At 39.6% G+C, this 25,123-nt stretch overlaps 1 protein-coding gene across 1 annotated transcript in view; it reads left to right on the top strand.

The window, feature by feature from the left end:
• Window positions 1–25,123, top strand: part of ARID1B (AT-rich interaction domain 1B) — a 324,972-nt gene that overhangs the window by 234,010 nt on the left and 65,839 nt on the right. Inside the window, exons 6-7 of the mRNA XM_058019477.1 lie at window positions 9,164–9,253; window positions 24,638–24,817. Coding sequence (XP_057875460.1) covers window positions 9,164–9,253; window positions 24,638–24,817 — 270 coding nt within the window. The remainder of the gene's footprint in view (window positions 1–9,163; window positions 9,254–24,637; window positions 24,818–25,123) is intronic.

The raw sequence follows: 25,123 nt of genomic DNA, 5'->3' as shown, positions 1-25,123 counted from the left end.
GAAGAACAGAATTGGTTTCGGCGTGAGACAAACGGAATGCCGACACCAATCCCAAAATGCATTAATCTTTAATAATCCACATCTGCATGTTTATAAATGATATAACCAGGAGTTGCTAATGTTAATACTCCCCCTTCCAAACAGAAGCCGACATAGGAGTTGGTGTTTGCAAACTGCATGAGAGGCACGTGGCCGCACGTGGTGCGTGTGACCTTGCGGAGGGAGCTCGCCAGATGAAAGTTCTCGGTTGATTAAAAATACATGAAGAATTGCTTCGCTTCCGCACCGGTCTTTGGAGCTTATCGTTGTCGGGCAAGATGAAATATGGCATGATAGATCTTGTCTTCTAGGGAGATCAGACCCACCAAATGGGTTTTGGAAGCAGGTTTGCCTCAAGGTGCTTTTATCCTTTATGCAGTCAACTTGCCCTTTTCTCCCTCATCCCTGAGAATTGCTGAGACGAGGGCTGTGTAATATACCATATAACACAATAAGAAAAACTAGATTAGCTGAGGGTTTGCTCCTTTTGAGGGTAGTATTAGTGAGAGCACATACATTTTGCTACTAAAATGCTCTTTAATCAGAGACAGTGATCTAGCATGAGGAGTAGCAGGCAGGACTAGGTAAATAGTTCATTGCCACGTAGCGCTGCTCCAATTTCCCTGCTTGCTAGACTTGAGAGAGCTGGGAGGAGCAGGGAGAACTCAAACTCCATCGCTAATGGTCTTCCAAGTTAATGCTGCCTGATTCTGAGAAATTCTTAAACTTACGTGGATCAAAGGAAAAGAAATATGGATAAGAAACAGCAATTTCACATTGCATTCACCCTTTGTTTTATATCTTGCATGTTTTTACACTGCAGATATTATAAACAGTTGATCTGTGGTTCGGTTAAAATTTGGCAATGTTGAAGTTAGGAGTTAAGATTTTTATTAGGTGGTAAATTTTAGAAATGTATGTCTGCTACATCTGTTGTGCTTCTCAGGCTCTTGAATGCAGGTGACACAATAAGGAGCAGCTTAGAGAAAAAATCTCCTCCTGGTTATAAATACAGTCTAGAGAATGAGCACTGATAATGAAAAATTCTTCCTTTTGGAACTTGGTTTAAATCCCTAAATAGAATTCTGAGGTTTTAAGTTTCAGGTGTGTGGCAGGGTAAGTTTCATTTCTGGAAGGAAGAAATGAGCCAAAAAAGAAATACTACCCTCTCCTTTGTTAGGAGCTTTTAGATATTTAGCACTTGCATCAATTGCAGCTTTATATTCAGTTTAATTGACATTTTATAGAAAATTTGAGAATGGTTTTCCTCTAGCTGAAGTATATGCTTTTTGCATTACATGTAATTACTACAAACATGGAGTGATGTGTCCTAAGTAATTACAGATTACTAAATCCATACAACCCTTTACAGTCTTCCACTTCAGTTCAAATGCAAGCAAAACTACCATTTTTATGGAAGGATTAAAAGGACAGAATGAAAAAACACAGTATGCCTACCGGGTCTGAATCATTCTCTAAAGAACATAGGCACTTTTAAAAAAAATTTAAGAAAATATAATTTTCAAAATCGAAAAGCAATTCAGAGGCCCTGTAGAGGCGTGAGAGAAAATGCTGGCAAGCTGTGGCTGCAGCCTCTCCCAACCCCTCTCATCCCAATTCACACCATCCCTTTGGAGGGACGCAGCAGCAGAGTGCAAAACATGTGGAGGGGTGGTTAAAGGAGACTTTAGAGGGGGGAAAAAAAGAAATTAAATCAGTGGCTGAGCTTTGAAGAGGTCTGTCTAGTGCAGAGCAGCGAGCGAGTGGGGAAGAAAGGAGCAAGCACCTCATCTAATCTTTCTTCTGGGGACCCAGGTGGACAAATTGGCAACCCTGTTCACAGCCTCCCCCCCAGCCCCCTTTGTAGCGTAAGAACTGCTAATCGGATCCATGCTGCTGCAACTGTGGTTAGTTATTAACAGAATAAAAGCAGATTTCTTCAAAAGAATGGGTTGGGGAAAACGGCTCTACAAAATTGCAAGGTTGTTAGAATCTTAAATGCACAGCAGTCGGTTTTTCCCTATTCTGAATTAGGCGATGAATACGGCCTTTCATCTGTCACTGTGCCCATTTCTTCAGAAGGCAGCCAAACATTAGGCTTCTCAAACAAAAAAAAAATTTGTTTGAAAGAGGAAAAATATTGGGGAACAGGAAGAATAGGAAAATGAGAAGGAGAAATCAGGTTTTGTTTTTATTAATTTGGCCTGGTGAGAGAAATATGAGCTTGCCTGCTCTATTCAGTTCCTGCATGCCAGGCACTGTGAGCCACCGTTTGTGAATGTGGGGATTAGAAAAGCTTTAGCTGGTTGCTATCCTGGGCTGCACCATTCTGGACTGGCCTCCAGCAGAAATATCCTTGGCTGGAAACTCTCCCAAGCTTAATGGAAATAATGCATTAAATGGATGCAGAGTTAGGCAGTGGTGAAAGCAGAAAGAATTTGATTCCCCCAAATGAAACTTTTCATAACTGCAAAGTGAAATTACAGGTTTGGGGTAGGTGTTACTGAAGATAGAGAAGCAGATTCTTAGATTTAGACTGACCTATGCCCTCACTTATACAAGTAATTAAATGATGCATTCTTAATATTGAGGAGCTCTACTGCGTTCCTGGTTTGCAGCAGAATTTTGGAATTTGTTGGAAAGGAATAGTCCTCAGGCAGACAGGGGCTTGCTGTGACCCACTGGAAAGCCACTCAGTATTTGGGTGAGTCCCATGCTTCTGAACATTCCAATTGACAGCTTGCTTTGGGCTTATTTCCAAAATCTCAGGAGAAAGTGCTTTACTTCAGTCCAGACACAGAGATGACTTCTGGATGGGGCAGATGAAACTGACCTGCTTGGCAGTGTCTGCCGCTGCTCTCCCTTCCTCTCCAGAGCAAAAAGAGCTTTGGCTTTGGAGGGCAGTATATTTTCTTTCCTGCCCCTTGCCACCAAGACCATTGTCAGTTCAGGCAGTAATAACAATTATTTCACTTCATACTCCTGAGTATTTGTTGCAGTCTTTATACCTTAGTCAGAGGTTCCACAATCTGGGAATAAATCCTGGATGTCTAATTTGACAGACCCCAGTTTCAGCTACTTAATTCTTTTTTTTTTTTTTTTTTGAAGTCCATAATATAATGAATTATTCTGTCGTAAGGGTGACATTTGGATGGTGTTCCATAAGTAGTACCTTGGGACTACATGCTGAGTAATGAGGATGAAACAAAATATTGAGTAACTACCTCATCCCGTCAGTGTCAACTTTGCTTTGAATTAAATGTTATATCATGTCAAACAAGTAGCTTCTGCTCATGAAATTAAGATGCTTATGCTTTTGCATTTGTGTGGAGAAAAATCAGAGCTGGGGTTCTCTAGGCCCCATGCTCATTGTTGCATTTTTAATGGAGACTTGAGAGCAATTTAGCACCGAAGTTACAGTGATTTCTTTGAAACTCACCCACAGTCCCATTCTTGATATGGTGAATGTGACTTAGATAGGAAAAAGCAGGTGAGAGTGTAACTTTAAAGTGTTGGTAGTCTGAGAATTTTACACTTTCATGAGAAGCAAAGTGGGAGATTTTGCTTGTTGCTGATTTTACATGGGTTGTGATACTCACTGACGTATGTTAGGGAATCACGTGTGTTTAAAGCACAATACATTTGTTTTAAGATGTAATATGGAAAATCAGGGCTGGGCCTGACAGCAGTCCTGATAACACTTTATGATATAGAGCATCCCTAAATCTGGCATAAGTTGATAAACTCCTTGTTTAGAACTTGTACAGAAGCTTGGTGTTGCTGCAATGGAACAAATCAGAGCTTCCTGCAGTCCCACCTTCAGTGAGCCTCTCAGCCAGCCAAAAGCATTCCAAGGCAGGAGGGTTCTGGGTTTGGTCCCAAGTTCCTGATTCAGGGTGGTGGAAATTGTCTTGGTAAGCAGGCTGCAGTGGATTACCAGCATTGTAAGGGGTTATCAGCTGCAATGTGGTGCTGAGCAGAGCCAAAAGGCTTGGTCTGAGTGTGTTTGACTCCACATACCCCCAGCACAGCTTCAGCTGCTGTATCTGAAAGGGTCCTCATGTCCCAAGCCTTTTAAAACATCTGCACTCAGATTACTGCCTAGATAGGAGGAAGGTTTTAATATTTTGCATGTCTTAATTTGAGAGGATATGCAGACAACCCTTGCTTTTTACAGGAATGAATAAGTAATTTTAAAAATACTGTTGATACAACAGGAAGCTTGGCTACAATGCATAAATTAAGGAAGAAAATAATCTTTATTCTTAAGGGGTCATAGGCTTTGTAAGATGAAAGAGATAACACAAAACACATGACCAGTTTCACTTTATGCTACCCATAGAAAAATGTCTTTCCTTTGAGGTCATTTGCACCTCACTTCCAATTTCCTGAAAAGCTCATTTGAAACACTCCCATATAGAAGCCTACTTATGTTCTTTCATTTCTGATGTAGGGATCCAAGACCCAGAATGTCTCTTCTGGTCTATGAGCCTTTATTGTAACAGTGACTGTGTGATGATTATCTTATTATTTTATCCGATTTCATCCTAATCACTAGATTTTCAGGACCTCGTTATTCCTAAAGCAAAGTTGTTTCATGTTCCAGTAATGGTTTGATTATCCTCCTAAACATCATCATGCTCTTTTTCCTCCCTGATATTTAGCCTCAAATATATTCTTAGAAAGTAGTCACAAAATTCCAGCTCTAGTTTTTGTCATACTAAATAATACTCACACTTTCAGCCTCCTGTCATTTCATGCTGGTAGCTGGTTCCCATTCCAGTTTGTATTAGGCTTTCTGGGTTTGTCTCTATGAAGGCCCACCAGTAACACATCAGCAGTGATGTTGTGCTGTCTTACCTCTACTGTAAACAATCCTCCTAATTTATGCTAGTGATCAATTTGTTTCTTTGAGCACCACATGACATAGTTAGGTATAGCTGTTTGTAGGCTATAACCATTTTAGGTCAACAGATATGGTCAAATTTTTCCTTCCTTTTTTCCTCCTATGTCTGGATAACCTACAGCTCTTCAGTTATACAGGCCTGGTTCTGATCTGTGTGTATAAATGTTTGCATTTTAAATACTCCAAGCCAAAAGGTGGTCCCAAGGGTTTCTCAGGTAGTACTTTGATCGTCTTTTGTACTGACTAATATTACCTACTTTGTAATCAATCAATGTCATTAATACAGTCATAGCTCTCCATTCCTAAAATAGATTGGGAATTGTCCCAAAGACAACCCACAAGATCTGTAACTTCTGCCTTTCCTTCAGCCTAATGTTCCATTTTCAACACAGGCTGGGATCAGTCCCCCGCCCTCCAGTTCCTCATGCATCTTAAAATTCCTATGCTTATACCCCTCTTTCCCTCCTTAACTGGTTATTTTCCAGAGGGAACCTGTTATCACCAAAGTGTTTTCTTGACTCAACTGTTCAGACATAACTCTGTGAGGAATTGTCCAGCTGGTACAGGGCATCACAGCTGAGCATCCTCCAGTATCATTACAGTGATGGGAGCAGAGAGCCCTCAGCATCTTTCAAAACATTGTTGATGTGGACTGTAAGGACTCCTCCTCAGCAGAATATCAAAGGTCTGCTCTTGCTTGCTATGTTGACCCTAAGGAATTTACTTTTTACAGTTTAACTCCAAGGCTGTAGCCATAATGCAGTCTCTGTTTAGTACTTTTCTCAGTCCATCTTTGCCAAACGTAGTACACAGTCTCTCATGACTTCATTTGAAGTGAAGATTTTCAAAGTGAAAAAATTTAAAAGCATTTGACATAATTTAAAAAATAGAAAACCCGCTTACAAATATAGTATTATGCATTTTTAAATTCCCTTACCTCTTCAGATTACTTTTTCTTATTTTAAATAGCAGATATTATATTAGGTAGACTGCTGGTTTCAGTAGTTTTAACAACTAATTTTACTAGATAGCTATATAAATTTGTATAGCATTTTGCTCCTCTGTTAAGTATAGGGGAAAGAACTAGCATGGCAGTTTCTATCCTTTTAACATGCATTATTGCATTTTCTTTGCTTCTGCATAACAGTAGTATTGTGAAACATCTGTAGTATTCACTTTGCATACATTTTGGCCAGTGGAGTATCTCACCAGTGTGGCAACAATGGTATACAGAAAATGGGAAAAGATCTTCCCTGTTTAAACTTTCTTCTGTGTATCACTGGGTCAAAGGAGGCAGCAGTCTGTCAGTGAAAAAAAAAAAATACTGGATTTTTGGATAGCTGTAGAAGTTATGTTAAAAATGAAAAAAGGTTATTTTTCTTTCGTAGAAGTTTTCCTTCCCTAATAAAATAGAAAAGTCTGTTCATGTGTTATTTAAAGTGTCTTCCAAGAAACACAACGGCAATACTGGTTGAAAGGGAAAAGGATTACTACAATTTAAAGGAAAGAAACGGAAAATCTTTAAGGTCATTTCTTTTCATGACAAAGAAACTTAAAAAGCATGGCAGACAGGATCTTCAAAGGTTTTAAAGTCCTGTCATCAGCTCCCAATCAATAGGAGTTAGATACCCAAATTAAGAGTTCAGTTCAAGTCTTCAAAGGTATTTGGGTGCTTAACCTCCTTTTACCTTTCACATCACTTCTAAGAATAAAATGGCAGCTTGATTGAAAACTCTCTGATGCAGGACCTTCATGTCCAGCACCTGGATAATCTGTAGCACCCACTGATAATCAGGGTAGTGGGTACTTCTCTTGGAAATTTGTTAATTGTGCAGAGTTGGTCATGTTTATGGAACCGTTTTTCTTTGTGAAACAAAAACTCTGCTTGACAGTTTGTTTAATAAGGGAAAAAAACAGAAGTACACTGAAAAAATAGCATAAATGTTTGCAGAGACTGACAATTCCAGTGAATCTGCAAAACTCCAGAGTCTGTATTGACTGAGGATGTGGATGAAATTGATTTCTTCATAAAAGTTGTTCAGGTACTGTTCTACAGTTTGACTTCACTGGTCAGTGATTGAACATTTGCCTGGGTGGGATATGGCTCCAGCCAGATAACTGATGTTACTATCAATGTAAAAAAACAAGAAAACAAGACACCATCTATAATATACAAAATATCTTGCCTATAATAGATATTCTCTGCTTCTCTCAAAGTTGCCAACCATCCACCCAAAGGAGGATCCTCTGAGAGCTATGTGGTGCAGTCAGAACCACCCCTGCTTTTTATTACTTTTTTTTTTTTAAGTGTTTGTAGAAATCTTAGATGGTTCACATCAACTTGAAATGCTCTCTCTGATAGCAGTGCCTGGGGCATACACAGTGGAAGTGGCAGTGCCCTGTGTTAACATGGAAATGCTGTTTGTTTACAGTCTTGAGTCACTGAATCCTTCCTGTCAAGCCGAAAGCTTTCATTATAATGCAGGCACTTACCATCTCCACAGCCTGCTCTTGAGTGACATCAAAACATAAGCTGGAATTTGTCATTATTATTGTCATATGCCTAAGAGTTCGTGAATAGGCTGTGGAACCCAAAGCCCTGGGCGCTGAGTGGCATGCTTGGTCTTTTGGAGGAACAATTCTGCCTCTGGTCCAGCATTTGCATCTGAGACAGTTGTCACAGCTGCTCCCGGTAATGTTGACTGTCATGTTTTTAGTGCAAAAGCGCCTCATCTGAATAGCTAGGCAGTGGTTACACTCCACATTTCACAGATTTTCTCTTTGTTCTGTATCAATCTGGCCCTTCTTGAGAGTTGCTGCCGAGAGCCGGTGGCTTTGGGACGGGAAGTGGATGGGGCAGAGCAGGCACATTCACTTTCCTGCGTTTGTGTCCCAGCCAGGGCCTTTGGTCGCTCTGAAGGGCAGCGCCCGCTGTCAGCCCGGCTCCCAGCGCCAGCACCGCCCGCAGGATTCCTGCTCCTGCCACTGCACAGGGGCAGCTGCTGAGCAGGAGGAAATGAGTCTCAGCAGGCACAAATCTATTGCCTGTGTTTTTATTCTTTCCATTTCTTTCAAATGGAAAACAATCTGAACAGTTTCTGAGGATGAGGGGTATAAATCTGTCTGCTGCTATTTATACCGTGCTCGTCACTGCAAGTGTCTAAATGCCTAAAGTATATATTTGCTGCCTAACCTGAGGTGGTCTTCAAGCCACTTGGGCTGTCCCGAGCAGGCATGTATAAGACCAAGAGCAAAGAGGAGTCCTAGGGTATGTCCAGGTCTCATTCTTCCTCCTGCTCGGGCTGGGGCAGGTTGATGCTTCAGCTTGGGGCTCCTGGGGCATTGGGAGGGTGGTGAGCTGGGCCTTTCTGCTTGACATGGTGTTGGATGGTGACCCAGAGGAGTGGCTTGCATCAGTGCAGCAAGCATCTGCCTTATTATCCTTTAACACTGAAAGGGAACATTTTGTGTTCCGAGTCTCACAGACAGCACTGGGAGTGTTCTGCTTGTTTGGGTGGGTAGACAGCAAGAACAATGACATAAAAATGAATGTGTCTGTTCTGGCTAGTTATTTTAATAAATAACTTCCCCTTGGTTTTATTTGAATAATAAGATATCCCTTTTCTGTCTGATCTCTTTCTAACATTCACTTTCCCCATGCGTGCCTACATGTTATTCTTTATTCCCATATTCTACATGGACATTCAAATAATATTAAAACCACTGATTCATTTAAATACTTTTTAAACTGTTGTTGTTAGTCATTTTTGTATTGACTGAATTTTTCATTGGTAATATTGTTGGCAGCAGTCCATGTCTGCCTGGCTGGAGGCCAGTTTAAGCTAGGCAGGATGAGCCCTATTGTTCAGCAGACTTGGATTTTGTTAAACTCCCTAACAGAAATATGTGTCAGGAGATTTGCAGCTATAAATTGGATCATGTTGGTGAGGTTGGGAACTCGCTCAGTGCGAAATTGAACATTTCGCCATGCCTGTTGCTAAATGTGTTTGTGCATGTTTCCTCCATGGGTTTCAGAAAATAAAAGAAAAAAATAAGAAAAACGTATGAAAAAAGCTAGACCTGTTGAGCTCTGTCTTTACCTTATACAGCTGGTACTTTCTTTGATGTTGAGTGGCTAAAAAATGCAGCAATGCTTGGTTTTGTGCACAGAAATGCTAAAAGCAAGTGTGTTTTCCCTTTTCTCTCTGTGTGTTACAGGCAGTCAGATGCCACCGCAGCCTCCTGGCAGCCAGTCAGAATCCAGCTCCCACCCTGCCTTGAGCCAGTCACCAATGCCACAGGACCGAGGTTTGTTAGGTGTTGGGGCTTTTTCAGTTGGTGCCAAATGCAGCCTTCATTTTAAGTTGCATGTTAGCAATGTGAGATTTCCTGGAATTTCTTTTCTTTTCCCAGGGAAAATAATGACAGTCTTCATTGTAAAAAGCTTGGGGGGTTTCTGTCTCCGGGGAAAGAGCAACTGAATAGCAGGTTTTACCAAATATAATTGAAAATAAGGTTTTCTCAAAATACAGCGAATGCCCAGAGTATAAAGGCAGTTTCTGTAAATACTTGAGTCGTGTCCTGGAGAATACAGCTCTTCATTGTCTATATTAAAATTAAGATGTAGAGAAAGAGTGCTAACTAGGAGTAGTGTTGCTACTGTTCTTAAAATTGTGATGTCTAATATCTTTGCATGGACACAATAGTCCTCTAGCCAGTTCTAGGATAAAATATCTTTAAATATAAAGGGAAATCAAATATTTAGGTCAAATGGTTCAATCATTTGGAAATCTTGCCATGGAAAACCTTGCAGGCAAGAGCACTGTTCTAAAAGGGTGCTCCCTACCATGTGCTCACAAAAATAAGCAGAGCATTTTTAAGTTAAATTTACCTTTTATAAACTTTAAGGCCTTTTTCCTTTCAGCTCCTTTCTCCCTGGCTGGTGGAATACAGTTGTCACAGCTTTGTTGCGTGGCCATACGTGTGATCAACTGCTGTAAACCAGGCATCCTGTCCATGCAGTGGTTAACATGTGCCAGTGACAGGCTTGCAAAACAGACACATGATAACTGTGATAAACATGGAGTTATTTATGAAATGCCCCTCCTAAAATGTCTTGCTTCCAGAAATATCCCAAGTAGCACCATATGGGGATACCATAAATACTAGAAGTTTTCTCACAGTGAAACAAGTTGAACTCACAGAATGACAAATTTCTGGGATAGCATCCAGGAGGAGCTAAGAGGACTCACAAAGAAGAGCAGAGAGTCTTAATTTTTGCTATTTTTCTGGGTTGAATGTCCCCTCCTCCAGGAATGCTGATTAATGAGAACATGAAATACAGAATTCCATGCTGATTTGTTCTGTTTCCTTTTCAGTCATTCTTTATACTCAGTGGTTAGTGCAGGGACATATTTTCCCATTAAAAAAATTCAGAATAACGTACATGTTCGGTGAAAAAAGAATGCCCTCAGTACCTAATGCAAAGACATGATGCTTTGTGGGATAGAAATGTCAGGAGACAGCAGGAATGGATCAGATGAAGGCTTTGCAGACCCAAACATCTCAGAAAGATGTGTGCATTTCCTGGCACAGCTGGGTCTTGGCATAAAATGTTATAGTGCCCAGTAATAATTATTTCTGCAGAGTATGTTCCTCAGCTGGCTTTGGGGACAGCTTAGGCAGGTCTGACAGAACTGCAAAGGTCAAACCTCTCTGTTCTGCTGTAGAACAAAACTGGGGTTCAGTGTATGATCAGTGGAGGCAAACAGGTATTCAGAAGTAAAACAGAACACAGCTGCCATAATTGGGAAGTCAAACAAGTAAGTAACAGTGAGAGAAGTAAAATTAACAGATTGATTTAGTTTGTCCTTCATCTATACAGTGAGAATTGCAGGTATGTTCTTAGAGAAAATGTGTTCAGGAATGTTTTGAACACTTTATATGCAAAATCTGGTGTAATATGCATGATCCTTGTGACCCAACTTGTACAAGAAGTCCATTTGCTTCATGCAGGAGATTCAAAATTTGTAACTAGCTAGGTCATATTGATTTTGCAGATCATGTTCCCCAAAGCTTCTCTAAAGTCTGTGCTGTATGTGCATAAACATGCATGCATTCCCTTTTGTGCCCTGTCATTGATTAGAGACTCCTTTGAAATGGAAAACTTCACCTTTTAAAAAGGCTGTTACATTAGTTGATTCCTTTGCTTGCTTGAACTGGTTTCCACAGAACTTGAAGAAAGGAAGGAGGGGGAATGATGGGGACTCAAAGGGAAGGTGCTTGTCATTTACTGATAAAAACCTGAGCAGAAAATCGTTGCTGCTAAGGACACCTGATCCTTGGGCATCTGTTACAGTAATTTAAACTCTCGACTTTCTGATACACTTTCTCCAAAAAAAGAGAAAAAAAATTAAAGGAAAATGAAAACAAAAACCCCAGAGACACTCCATAGGATAAGGTAATGTTGTTTGTTTTCACACTTCGTATAGCATTTCTTTCCTTGTTTAGAGAGAGAACTGGATGAACAAAAGACTACTAATCATTGCTTGAGCAGAATCCTCTGCTCTCCATACTTGAAAAAATGTTATTTACCAGCTATCATGAAGATTGACCAATGGGTGGAGTCTGAGCTTGTAGCACTTCAGGATGCTAAACCATTACCTTGAACCATTAAGTTTACACTTACTTATTTTACTGTGAAAGTGTTTGATGATATTTTATCATGCTTTCCATGGTTACTCAGTGCCCTTCTGGGATTTTTATGTTTGCCTACCTAAGACTCTACATCCCTTGTCTCACAATGCAGCATGAAGCAATGACCACATTTTTATATGTACATTCTGTGTGGGATAGTAGGGGAGTAGTAATATACTGTATATATACAGTAATAGGAGTTTCTTGGGGGGTTGGATTTTTTTATGCTCCTCAGATTTCTTTTCATATAGCTTATTTAATACTTTTTGTAATAAGCATTAAAATGCTTACTTCTAAAAAATAATTTTTAAATTTTTCATTACCTGCTCAGTGTGAATGTAGCCTGCTGTTCTGGGCACTTCTAGAACAGCCAATAACTGGCCACTGTTGTTTGACGCCCAGTCAGTGAAATGGTTTTAGTTCTGCCAGCACATATTGGCTGTCTAAGAAATAAGAAATTGCATTTATTTTATGTACATAACCTATTTCTTAGCTCACATGACTTGGAAAGCTGTGGGGCTTGAAGTCAAGTCCCATACATCTTAGAGAACTCTTGGAATCAGCTGTGGAGACAGACTGGTGTCAGAAGTCTCTTGGAGAAGCAAGAGTGTGTTTAACTGCTGCTGAATCCCAGCAATTACCGTGACTTGGGGCTACTGTAATGACAGTGTAGTCATGACTAATTGAGGTAGTCATTGAAACCTGCTTCGTTTTTGGGAGGAAGGAGGATGACCATCTTGCTCTCTATTTCTAAAAGATCTCCTCCAAACTTTTCTTGATATGATCAAAAGTAGGGGTTCCATATTTTTGTTTTTATTAAGTCAAGACTTTTTCTTTGCATCAGCCCCAGAGGCAGGGCAGCTGTCATAATCATTCAGCAAATACTTGAGTTTCACAGCCGCTTGATTTCCCCATGTTCAGCTGTATCTATTTATTTGTTTGAGTTTTGGAAGCTGCAGTTTGAGGATGTCCTTAGTAGCCAGAAGTGTTCAACGAGTTTGAAGTTATTTTTAGGGATCAAATAAAAGCCCACCACATCGCAATTGACCCACTGAATTAGTTTCCTGATGCTGCAGCCTGAAAAAGAAACCTCTGTCCTGGCCATTAGCTTATACTCCCAATCTTACTTTTGTAAACTAACAGAGATTTCTGTCTGCTTATATGAACATTCACCTGTGCAAGCACTGTTAGGAGAATATTTGTCATAATAATGTTGAAATAGGCACTTTTACCCCTGCAGGACTGAATGGTTCCTTATGTAATTCTGAAAAAGCTTAGAAAACTTACCTGCTTTTAAACAGTATTTTCATGCTTATGCAGTTGGATATGTAGATTTCAGGTTTCAGTCTTATATTAAAATAGTGAATTGGGAGCTCCTGAAAACCATTGAATCTAATGAAGACAGTTAATGACTTTACATTATTACTCTAGCAAGCACTCTCATAATGGGGATACTTAAAGAAGCCTTATTTATTAGTGCAAATGTATATGGGTCAGAATTAATTTTTAAAAAATCTTTAATTGTTTTCCCCTTATAATTTTCACAGCGGTACATAGTTAAATATTCATGATAATGCTGATGATATGCTAAAGGTCTGAAATAGATCTGGAGTCTCAAAATCAACACAGGTTATTTAACCCTTTTCATCTAATGCACCATTGGGGACTTGTGGAGCGAAATCCCAGAGCACTGGAATAATTAGAAGATAGTAATGAGGATTTAATTAGTCCTTGAGATATGCTGAAATAGGACCACTGAGAACTTTTCTTTTTGGACATGGATTGCAAGCAGAATTGATGCCGTTGCAGCTGCTGTGATGTGCTGGAAAATGTATTCCATTGCTGGAGGCAGTTTCATGGCAGCATTCTGTGCCTGTCAGATCTATGTGGACAGTGCCTGGAGTAATCACCTCCAAAATTGTTGAATAGAAGTTGCCGCCTTCTCCATCACCTTCTCCTAGTACCTTTTCATTTTTTTTCTTTTTTATGTCATTCTTTCTGTTCTGCCTTTATTTCGTTCCATTGTTGACATCCAGCTTTTGAGGAGTGTTGTACAGTTGTGTGCTCCATTAAAAACATATCACAGTCAGGCACAAGGAGTCCCTGAAAACTGCTCGCTCCTAAGAGTACAGGTGTTACACTAAGCAAAATTTGGATCTTTTTGACACTGCTGCTTGTAAGGTTTATCCTCAGATCTTGTCCTTATTTAGTATTAGATCTTCACAGAAGTGATATTTATCAGTAGCTGCAATGTAGTAAATTTAAATAGCTTTTTTGGCAGTCAAGATGTTATCCAGTAAGAGGTTGTAACAGATGGGATGTGATCAGGCATTTTGATGTTCTCTTTGTGCTTCCCTACAAACACTAAGTAGCAACTGAATTCCTGTAACTAAAATTCCCTAATTTACCCATTAGATTTCATACAGGTATTTTTCTCCCCTTCAACTGTTTTCTGGGCATGCCTATTTGTACACAGTCATTACGTAAATTCCACTGTCATGCATTTTCTTCTAACTAAATATAAATGTTTTTGCTCGTGTGGAAGACACAGAATACCAATCAGGTGTTTTGCACCTACAGTTCCTGATCAGATTTATGGCTTAATACTGACATTTGGTGGTAGACATTCTTTTCCCTGAAATCTATTTTTTTCTTAAAAAGGGAAACCAGAAGGAAGAAAATAGATCAAAGAATTCTTATTGCAACAAGAAAGATACTGTAGTTTGCTTTTAGATCTTAAAAAGACTTTTTCCCTGAGAATACGTTTTTTGCTCTCATTTGGGGATTTGGGATCTATTCAGAGCACTGAGGAGCTAGAGAATAAAATGATTCTTGTCATTAACATTCTTCTGCTTGCCATGTTAACGATGACACCACTTAAGGTTAAATCAGACTTGGTAATAAGTTTACTTGATGTAGACTGAAGTATTTCAGGCTCTTAAAGAAAGATGCTTGAGACATGCATAGAGTGCAAAGCCACAGGTATGTTTGAGTGCCTCTTCTGCACACAACATTCTCCAAGTGGGTCAGTGCAGGGGAGCTGAGCTCTGTCTGCTATGCAGGAGCACTCTGCCAGGCTGAGCAGAAATCATGCCCAGAAAACTGGGATAAGAGGTGCTGTGCCCTCAACAAACAGAAAAAGTGCATCATGTAAGGAGGAAAGGCAGGGTTTAGGAGCTGTCACACTAGCTCTGCAAAGCATCCCTTTTTTATCTCAAGGCACGTGATGAAGTAGGAATATGATGCTGAGGAGAACACGGAGCAGGTCTGTATGTGAAGGCAGAGCCGTGCAGTAGAGCCAGGCACCAAGCTTTTCTGGTGACTCAAAAAGCTACATTACTTTCTCAACTTAGTGAGTGCTAAATTTATTGACAGTTTCTAAAATAATCGGGCCATCATTTATTTTCACCTCTGTATTTTTAATTGGATTGTGAAAGTGGAAGTGCACTGAAGTGTAGTGTCAGTGTGATAAGCAGGTTTTTAAAATGTGTACACACTATTTTTCTTTGCTCTTTTGATTCGCAATGCACAGCAAAAAAGCTTACAATATGTCTACTTTGATTAGTAATCAACATCACTGGGAAGAAAAGTTCCTATTCTTCTCTCTGAGCTGTGGAGTGCATAGTTTTGTGTCTGTTTCTTAAGTGTTTCAGAAAAACCTGCTTCAGGAAAACCTGCTTTTCTTGCCCAAAAGTATTAGAAATTATGTTACTCTGCCAAAACAGGATAATTCTTAAAGAAGTCAATCGCCATTTCAGGATGCTGGTTCCAGACTGTACTTGGATTTCAGACATACACCAGCCAGTCTCAGCTTTAGGTTGATCTGATTACTTGTGATCTATGCTAAATATACAGCAGGCCATCTGCAAGAAGAACCAAAGGACAAAAGGGTATGATTTACATATGATAAGCCATGCTGGGAGACAGCAAAACTGCAGAAGTCAGATGTGAAGTAGGTAATAATATCTGTACAATCAAAACCCAGAGTCAGTTCTCAACAAATAAATTTTGTATACTAGCAGCTGGTCATTGCACTCTTCTTGCTGATGTTAAATCTTGTTAGACTTGGAGATGAATCTTTATTTCATTTTTTAAACTAAATTGGGGATTCTCTTTTTGACATTAGGGAGCAGAATTGACTTATTCTGAGAGAGTTTATATAGTTGCCAGCAGAGAGACTTCTCAATAGAAAAGTTTCCACTGACTTCATTAGGCAGCCATCAAATTCCCTGCCTCTGGGCTCAGGGAGCAAGATAAGCTACAGCAGTTTCTGAAGAAGAACTTGACAGAGTGAGTCAATGTTGCTGTCACACACTTGATGTAAAGTTACTGGGTAGGATCCCTGTCCCTGGGAGAGCTTCCCATCGTGGCCTGTAAACGGGGAGCTGCCTGTGGTCTGCCTGTTCAACAGCACCACGGTGGTCAGGACACTCAGAGCCTAAGTTAACCTTTTTATGAAGCTTCTGTGAAGATAAACAACCTCTGATCTAAGACCCTTTATGTCCTTTTAAATTAATATACAGGACAGTGAGTTGAAGTCTATATAATGTATATATTAATAGCTAACACTGGATAATTCCTACCATCCCAAAGGATCCCAAAAGAATAAACACTCATCAGGGAACAGCTGCAAAACAAGGAAAGGAAAAAATCAGTCCAATCATAAATCATGGTAAAAATAAGACTGAGGCAAAGGCATTTTGGCACTGAGGACAACACAGTGATTTTTTGTTTTTGAAAGAAGCAATATGATTTATTTTACATGTGTGCAACAGAAGATACATCACGTATATTTTAGTCTTGTCCACAAAGTATATATAGCAATATTCAATATATTTACTTCATGAAAAGGAAGATCTGAGTTGATGCAGGGAACCTTTGAACAGCAGTCTCTGGGGAGGGTAAAATTTTCAAACCTGAAATTTAGACCATAAAGCCTGCAGGCTTTGCACATTACATGGTGTAAAATGCCGTTCTTTGCTTGCTCTCCTCCATGATTTTCCTAAGTGCACGTTATTAGGGAAACTTAGACAAATGTTGATTGTGCAAAGCAGACAGAATCCTCAGGTTTTTTGTTTTGCTGCTGAAATTAATTCCAGCAGCCCAAGCTACCTCCTGAAATTCAGGATTCCCTTCGGGGGCAGCTGGGAGGGCAGGGTGGGTGCTTTTGTACTGCAAGTCACTGTGACCCTGATTTTTCAAGTGCCATAGTAAAAGCATGTTCTGTAAGGTATATTACAGTAACGAATGATGTGTAAAATGGTGGATGAGCAATGTGGGTTTTGTTTAGGCTGTGCATGAACATCTCCACAAATGTCTTCCTTTCTTTGTCCTCGGTATAGCACTTAAAATTTGCATCAGAGAGCATTATGCAAGGTTTGCATTAGGAAAGGTTGAATATTTCTTCCTCGGCTACCATCTGGGTAATCTGTCTGATCCTTCCCCAGATTCTAATTTATCAATGATAGATTATATGAATTTCAAGGCTAGGCAGTAGCAGAGGGAGGTTTAGGGGTGGGAAAAATTTAAACATTATTGCATGCTATACATAGACTGGGTTTTGTAATATCAGAGAGAGAAGCAGAGGAGATTCAGCCAGTTAACCTAATAGCACAGCTGGTAAAACACTAGGGGGTCTGGGTTAAAACCTTAGCTAGGTCATTAGTTTCCATCTTCCCCAAAGCTATTCACATTGTGAAGAGAAGCAGTCAGACAAATAAACAGTGAGGAGACTGTAAGATAGATATTAAAGCATAATAAGAAAATAATTTTAAAGAAAAATAAAATCAGTCCAGCACTTTTTCTTAAACAGAACATTGGTCTTTTTGTGGAAGCAAGAAATACTGCAGTGATCTTTGCAGGAAATCCTAATTTTGCTATGATGATGTTTTCCTTTACTGCTGTTTCACATAAGCAAGGAAACATTCTTTGTTAAATGGATGTGAAGAAATGTGGTGGTTGTACTGCAGATATTAGCAGATGCCATTGTGAAAATAAATTGTCCAGATACCAAAGGGAAATCATGTCACTGGTACTCTAGCCTGGAGAAGTTCAGATGGTTTTAGTGGTGCTCTGATGGACTTGAAGAAGCTGGCAAGGTTTATGTGGGTTTTTATGTGGGCTGAAAAAAAGAGCTCAGTGTAGAAACTTGATTATATTTTTTCATGGTTAATGGAGAAACATTAGAAGAACTTCTAATTAGAAGAAGAGCAGTTCATTAGAAGAAGAAGAGTTCTCAGAAGAACTGAGAGAGTGAATGTCTGAGGAAGGAAAGTTTGCCAAAAACTGTATCGTGGATGTGCAAGCATTTGCTCTTTTTTCTCAAAGAACTTTTTCCTAAAAACATTTTGGAACGTTTTTTTAAAAAACAGAATGTGATTGGAGGAAGAAATAGGAATTTTTACATACTTTTTTTAGCTTTTATAAAGTATTATGTCCAAAGTTATTGTGTTGGTGCAGTGCAGGTATTTTATTTATTTGATTTCTTATATCTTTTATCTGCCTATTAACTGGGCAGGAATACTCAGACTTAGTATTTGCATTGTCTAAATGAGATTGACACGTCAAGCTCAGGCACTCATGCTCACCAACCCATCACCCTGTGGAGTGTATTGCTAAGTCAGATGCTTTGTGTGTGTCAAACACAGGTCTAGCTGGGCATATGTTAATAAGGTTGCTTTCTGGAAAATTCTGAGGTATCTTGAATGTAGAGAAATCTTGTTTCTGCTTGCTCTAGATACCAGGTTCTTTTATGCCACATGATTTCACTTGATTAACTTAGTTTCTTTTCTGGTACATGGGTTAAACCCTCACCAGTTTCTTCATTGCTGTTATTTGTTTAGACCTGTATAACATTTTTGACTGCTTAGATTTTTTTCAGTGCCTAAATCTCTTTCACTGTGTCCTTTTCAGTGTTTATTTTAAGTAGCACCTTAGGGGCAGGTACTATGCCATTCTTTGTCAGTGACAGTAAGTAGTTTATGGCCAGGTAGAGCTGGCCCCCCATAAGTGATGGCACAACAGCATTTGCTTAGCTCCTGCTGTCTGGAAGCCACACATCTCCAGGTTTGACCACACCATGTGAAGATGCTTGTTCAAGTACCATCTGCAGACAGCCTGGTTGCATTTAGGGTTTTGGTGTCACAGCCTTATATGAGAATGACCAACTCTTTCAATTACTAGAGCACTTGAATGATGTGTGAGTTGTGTTCTGTTGGATCTTTCCTTGCAGTGCTCTGAGGTGCTGACTGTGGACATGTTTAGCTGGGCAAAAGCCCAGACATGGTTCACCAGTCCAAAGCCTTCCTGAGCTGTCCTTGCCATCTGAAATGGGTGGGCTGGGCAAAGTTTCAGTGTCACTGTGATGTTCCTCAGCATCCTGCCGTGCTAACAGGGTGCCAAATCACAGAATAATGCTTTTCATTTGTTTAGCTTTACCCTGACATGTCTGTCTCAGTGCTGTTTATCCACAGATGAGCTAGATTTGGGAGTCACTGCTTTAGATCTGACACAGTTCTGTTGTGTACTCTGGTGAAAATCCTGAGAGAGTGGATACGACACAAACCGCTGTCGGAAGAGGGAAGGTCTGCCAAAACCTTGTGTCATGGGTGTGCAAACATTTGCTCTTTTTTCTCAAGGGTACTGACCAGTGTCTTGGTAAAATACCAAACATTGGAAATTTCTGTGTTTCTCCCCACACACAAGTTTTCCTTTAGAGGTAGTGGAAAATATCTCTTCCCATACTTAATTTTTTTGAGCTGATTCATAAGTACACGATTTTATGTTATTTTTCCCTAATTAGTTGATCATCAGTGTGTGCATCCAATCTGTTTCTACTTTTCTTATTCCATGATTTTCAGAATAATAAGCCTGTCTAGCTAGTAATAGCCCTTGCTTTAGCCTCTGCCCTTGAACAAGGGTAACTTCCTTGTTCCTTACTCAGAAAGGTTCCTGAGTTGTTTTGGTCCCAAGCTCTGTCACTAAGCATGGCCCTCTAGAAAGAGCTGTAGCCCAGTGTACCTTTTTCTTAGGTAAGTTCATTTTTACAATATACTGTTGCACGTTGTACCTTTCCTCTTTTTTTATTTACCAGATGCATAAGTTAATGATGATCTGCTAGCACTTTAAACTCCAAAGTTTTTGTGAGCTTATAATGAGTAAGGGTTGCACGTGTTTCCAGGTTTCATTCATTCATGAAAATCAATGGACTACTCCTGGCTAAATCAAAAGACCTCTCATTGACTGTGGTTAAAGTGTGTGCCAGTAGAGTTGCTGACCATCAACTGATATGCAATAACCTGTTCCTTTGCAGTCACTTCCTTTTTGTTTGAGCTTCTACTTTTCTGTAAGGTTTTTTCATATTCAAGCAAAGATTTTAAAATATCAGAAGAATCCATCTGAGGTTTTACAGCAGCACCCAGCACATTCAGTGGGTATTTTTCATGGGTAATGCTAAGGTGATAGTATTCAAGAAACGGATGGGTTTGACCATCTATGGTCCTGCATGGTCTGCACATTGACCATCACCAGTCTATGGTACTGGTCAATGTGCAGACAACCTTAGTGCACAATTTCATGAAGCTTTAGTAATTTACTGTTGTATATCTGTTTTGTGTATACATATGCCTGAGGGAAGGACGAGGTTTTAAATTATTTTAAAAAGGCATCATTGGTGGTATTAGCTAAATGATGTGCATTACCAGGTGTTAGGGCTCTTTAGAACAAGAGAAGCTTCATTTTTTCTTTTCCTTCATCAAAGGAGAAGAACCACTTCTAGCATGAGCATTGCTTAGTTTACTTTTCTCTGTATTTTACTAAAAAGGGAAGAAAAATAAAGTGCTACCTGACCATTTAAATGCTCTATGTATGTTCAATTTGAACATGCAAACATACTTTATTATTGTTGCAGTGTGATAATTGTTAATAGTATGCTACTCTTCCACTGAGGGGAAAAAAAAACCAAACCTGCAAAGATGACTCTGCATGGTTGTTAATACAGTCATTCTTCACATGTGTAAATGTAGTACAAAAGCTAACTCAAAAGGAAGAGAATGCTTCTGGCAGGGTCACTTTATTCAGCTACTTCTGAAATAGCTTAGTTTGCCAAAACCCACTCAATTGTTTTTTCAGTAAGTAATCTTTTGTTGTGATGGCAAGTAAAGTATCACCTCTACCTCTTTTTATCATTAATATTAAGGGAAGGGAGTAGATTTGTTCACTGATGAGTATGTTGCCACTACAATTTTAAAGGCTTAATTCATAGCTGTTTCCTAGCAGTTTAAAAGACAAAAAACAACCCACCTTGTTGTCACAGGGGTTGACATGTCAGATGCAGTCTGGCTGTTGAATCACTTCACTGCCATTACTCCAGTGCACCTCTAATGTAATCCTACTTCCATTCTTTACAGAAGAAAACTTTATCTTAAATCTAATTTTCTGGAAAGAAAATTTATTTCTTTTTGTATCATAAAATGAAGTTGAACACTAGGGAAAATGTGTGTAAATAAGGAAAAATGAATGTATGCCAGCTGCTCCCTTTCATTTTTGATAAGATTTTTAGAATTGATGTTGTTTTTTTCTTTATGATGCATGAATGTTAATGTATTGACCGGGAACCCTTTTCTCTCTAAGACATCTGAGCTTTCTGCAAATACTTAAAACACTTCATACTCATGCACTCATCTCTGGATGATGACTGGGCTCTCATGGAGGTTGATGAGGATAGGTTCCTCTATATTGTAATGGAATCCAGATCACAGTAAGAACTGTTCTTTGCTACTCCACATCTCATCTATAGCTGAAAGGACTCCTCTCCTCTCTGGAAAGAAGTTAGAACATGTCCTGTTTTAACATGACACTTCAGTGTACCATACAGACAGTAGCAGAACATAGTATAGCATAGATATTCTTCCTGAATTTCAGGATTCCTTTTCCTTAATTCTTTATCTTCCTTCAAGAGAAAATAGCAAAGCCAGCCTTGATTTGAGAGGAATCCTACACCCTCTGAGATGATGAAACTCATGCCTCACATCAAAAGCAGTTTAGGAGTGTGTTCCTTTTTTGTTGTGTTAATCAACATCTTTATTAAACTGCGGCTAGAGCCTGAGTTTGAGTAGTATCAGACAGTTATCTCTGCTCTTGAGTTACTGGCATGCCCCCAGCTTGGTTTTGGCCAGTGTTTCCTGAGCCGCAGCCCAGAGCATGGATAAGGCAGGACAAGGGACTGTGCCCAGAAGCCATACAGATAAGATTACCAGGACTGAGTGGGAAGGTTTATCTAGATGGACACAAGTGTACCACTCTCTTCCTGGCATGTTTTATTTATGACTGTACACATAGCTGTACAGTCCATTCCACAGCATCCAAAATGAATGAGGAGGAGTTTACTGAAGAAGAGGTCATTTGAGTAGAAACACTTATTTTTGACTTATTACTCTGGTCCGTTTAGAAGCCTTTTTGACAACAGAGCTGGTTAAAACTGATAATCTCCATGGTTTTTGTTAGACATTACTCCATGTTCTCCATTAGCTTCAACAACCACCAGTCCCTCTGCATCTCTACTGGAAATTCCTATACCAGTAGCTGTTCAGTATATCACCCTTCCTTGTGGTGTTAAGAAAAGTACTCCTTGCAATAATAATGGGGCTGAAAAACCTTAATCACTAGTGCAATGTTTGGAACGTTACCTCATATAGATTAAAAGCTGAACAGAAAAAGCCCCCTCACTTCCATACCAGACACAGGAGTAACTTTATTATCTTTATAATAAAAACCTTAGTGTGACTAGTACAAATTTCTTCATTCAAATGGATCCCAAAAGAGTGATATATATGGTGTGTGTCGGGAACATGGGCTTTGGTTTTGTACAGACATAAGATTGTATTAGGTTTCTAAATTACTTACAGCGCTGTTAGCAGAAGACATAGGCCTTGTAATAAGAGTTGTGCCCAGAGTGGAACTGCTTTAAAAATCAAGGGGTCTGCTTCAAAATAAATCTAAATGGAGAAGGTCATGCCAGTTTTCCTTTGCAGAAGTGTGGAGTTTTCTAACCAGTACCGACCAGTTTCCAAGCTGCCATTTTGCACTCAGTTTTTTGCTGTGTCGTGTGTCAATGTCTGCTCTATCTCCAGAGTAAGTGCCAGGCTCTGACTTTGCAGTTCAGGTGTGATCAAGTTCCTTGTCTTGGGGCTTGCACAAAGATCAGGAAAAACTGATGCATATTCAGCAAATCTTGCAGTTGGAGTTTTAGCACAATATGGGTTGTTCTGTTCACAGCACGAAAGAACTGTGCCCAAGGGGTACAAAGTCATCTCACCTCCTGGTTTTTCTCCTTACAACCTGTACCTCAGTGTTTACAGTTATGAGCCTGATCACATGTCTGGATATGGGTCAGAAAAAATTACCTTTCTCCATGATCAGGCATTGAGTGTCTGGGGGTAGGGAGGGGTGATGTTTGGTGCTACCCAGCGGGGGGACACCCCGGCCCTGTGGGAGAGTCGTCCTTTAGTGCCACACCCTGGTATAGCAACGCTGTGTGTGAGGGCCCCGACGAGGGGAGAGAATGATGCATCTAAATCCATGGATATCAGAAGGCTAATTAATTATTTTATTATACTATATAATTCTATACATCTAAAACTGAATCTGCCAAGCATTCAACCCTGCACACAACTGCACACACTGCACTGAATCTCGTGACTGTCACCCGGCAGTCCTGACACACACACACTTGGCCCTGACAGGCCAAGGAAACAAAACACCATCACTTTGGGTAAACAATCTCCATATTGCATTCTTCTTTTGCACAAACACAGGCACAGCAAATGATAAGAATTGTGTTTTCTTTCTCTGCGGCTCAGAGAATGTGAATCTCAGAAATGTTCTTGGGAAGAACTGTGCCTTGCTTTTCTCTGTGAAGAGAAATGTGGCTACACCCCGGGGCTCCCTCCTCACCCGGCACGGTGGCAGCACAGCCAGAGCTGGCCTGTGCTATGTGCGGCTTTTGTCTCGCAGGGAAATGGAAAGATGAAATTTAATATGCAAGCAGAACAGGAAAGAAAGCGGATTTCCTCCAGAAATAAAAAAAAAAAAACCAAAAAACTACATTTTGCCAGCACATCCTCTTCAACATTCAAAGCAGCACTAAAACCTTTCAGGGTATAAAACATCAGAAAACCTGCATCCCTACGTAGAGATTTCATGGGCACAATTGCAGGATTTTTCCCAGTTCATGAAAACTTTAAAACCCCACCTCAAAACCCTCTTCTTCCTTCATTTAACAGGCTTAGTTCTGTTCCTTCATGTGAAGCTTCTAAATTTGATACTGTTTCACTAGGTCTCATGCTGTCATTTTTGAACCTTAAATTAAGTTGGGATTCATTAATACATTTACAAAAAGGAAAAAGGAGAGAATGCCATGGAATGTGCAGGGGAAAGACTAGAAGAAGGACCTAGAGAATAAATAGATAAGAAAACAACTGTTATTTCTGGCTAGTATAGCTAGTCATCACATAGAAGTAAATTTTAGCTCTGGTAAGTTTGTTGGCAATAGAGGAGTATTTACAGTGGGTTTCTATATGCTGAAGTGAGGCATTTTGCTAGCGACCTATAATTTTGAAGATGTGATACTCCCACCATAAGTCATCAGGCAAATTCCCTAGTACTGCTAATTAACTAGTGCATATAATTGCCTTTATTTTTTCCCTAGAAGTTGTTTTAATTTTAAAATTGACACCCATTTGTAAATAAGCAGGATTGCCCTGTCTTCATTTACAAGTAAAGGTTTTCAAACCTTGTGTACATGTTTTAGTGGTTGAGACATGATTGCTGACTTGGAGATGTGTTTGGTTTTCTTTGGATGAACAACAGCAGTTTTCTGGGTATTCTTAGTCTGAAATAACTAAAGAGGGATGGTTTATTTTATGACAAAGATTTTTTTTAAAATAAAGAACAGTTACCTGAATATTAATTTTTTCTTTGATGCTTTTCTCCCTATAGGTTTTATGGCAGGCATACAGAGGAATCCCCAAATGTCACAGTATGGACCTCAACAAACTGGACCTTCCATGTCACCACACCCTTCACCTGGAGGTCAAGTGCATCCTGGAATTGGTAGCTTTCAGCAGAGTAATTCAAGTGGTACTTATGGGCCTCAGATGAGCCAATATGGACCACAAGGTAAGATGCTTGCTGGTGATAGATACAATAATTTATATTTTTTTTTTACAATATATATATGTATTGTGTATGTGAGTATGTATGCTAAAAACAACAAAAACACACACACAACACTCTCAGTAAAAAAAAATTCTGAACAAATTAAGCTGTATCCAAAGGTGGAGCTGCACCTGGTGGAAGAAATTGTTTCTGTTATTAGCACCTTTCTCTGTATAAAAATAGTGACCTTAAATTAGGCAAGGAAGTGAAGAATCTGTGGCATTGCCAGGTCTATTGTTAAGGAGCCCAAGCATGTCATCTCTGTGA

The sequence above is a fragment of the Melospiza georgiana genome, chromosome 3 (assembly GCF_028018845.1).
Source record: "Melospiza georgiana isolate bMelGeo1 chromosome 3, bMelGeo1.pri, whole genome shotgun sequence".
Taxonomy (NCBI): domain Eukaryota; kingdom Metazoa; phylum Chordata; class Aves; order Passeriformes; family Passerellidae; genus Melospiza; species Melospiza georgiana.
This window is presented reverse-complemented; position numbering and strand designations above follow the sequence as displayed.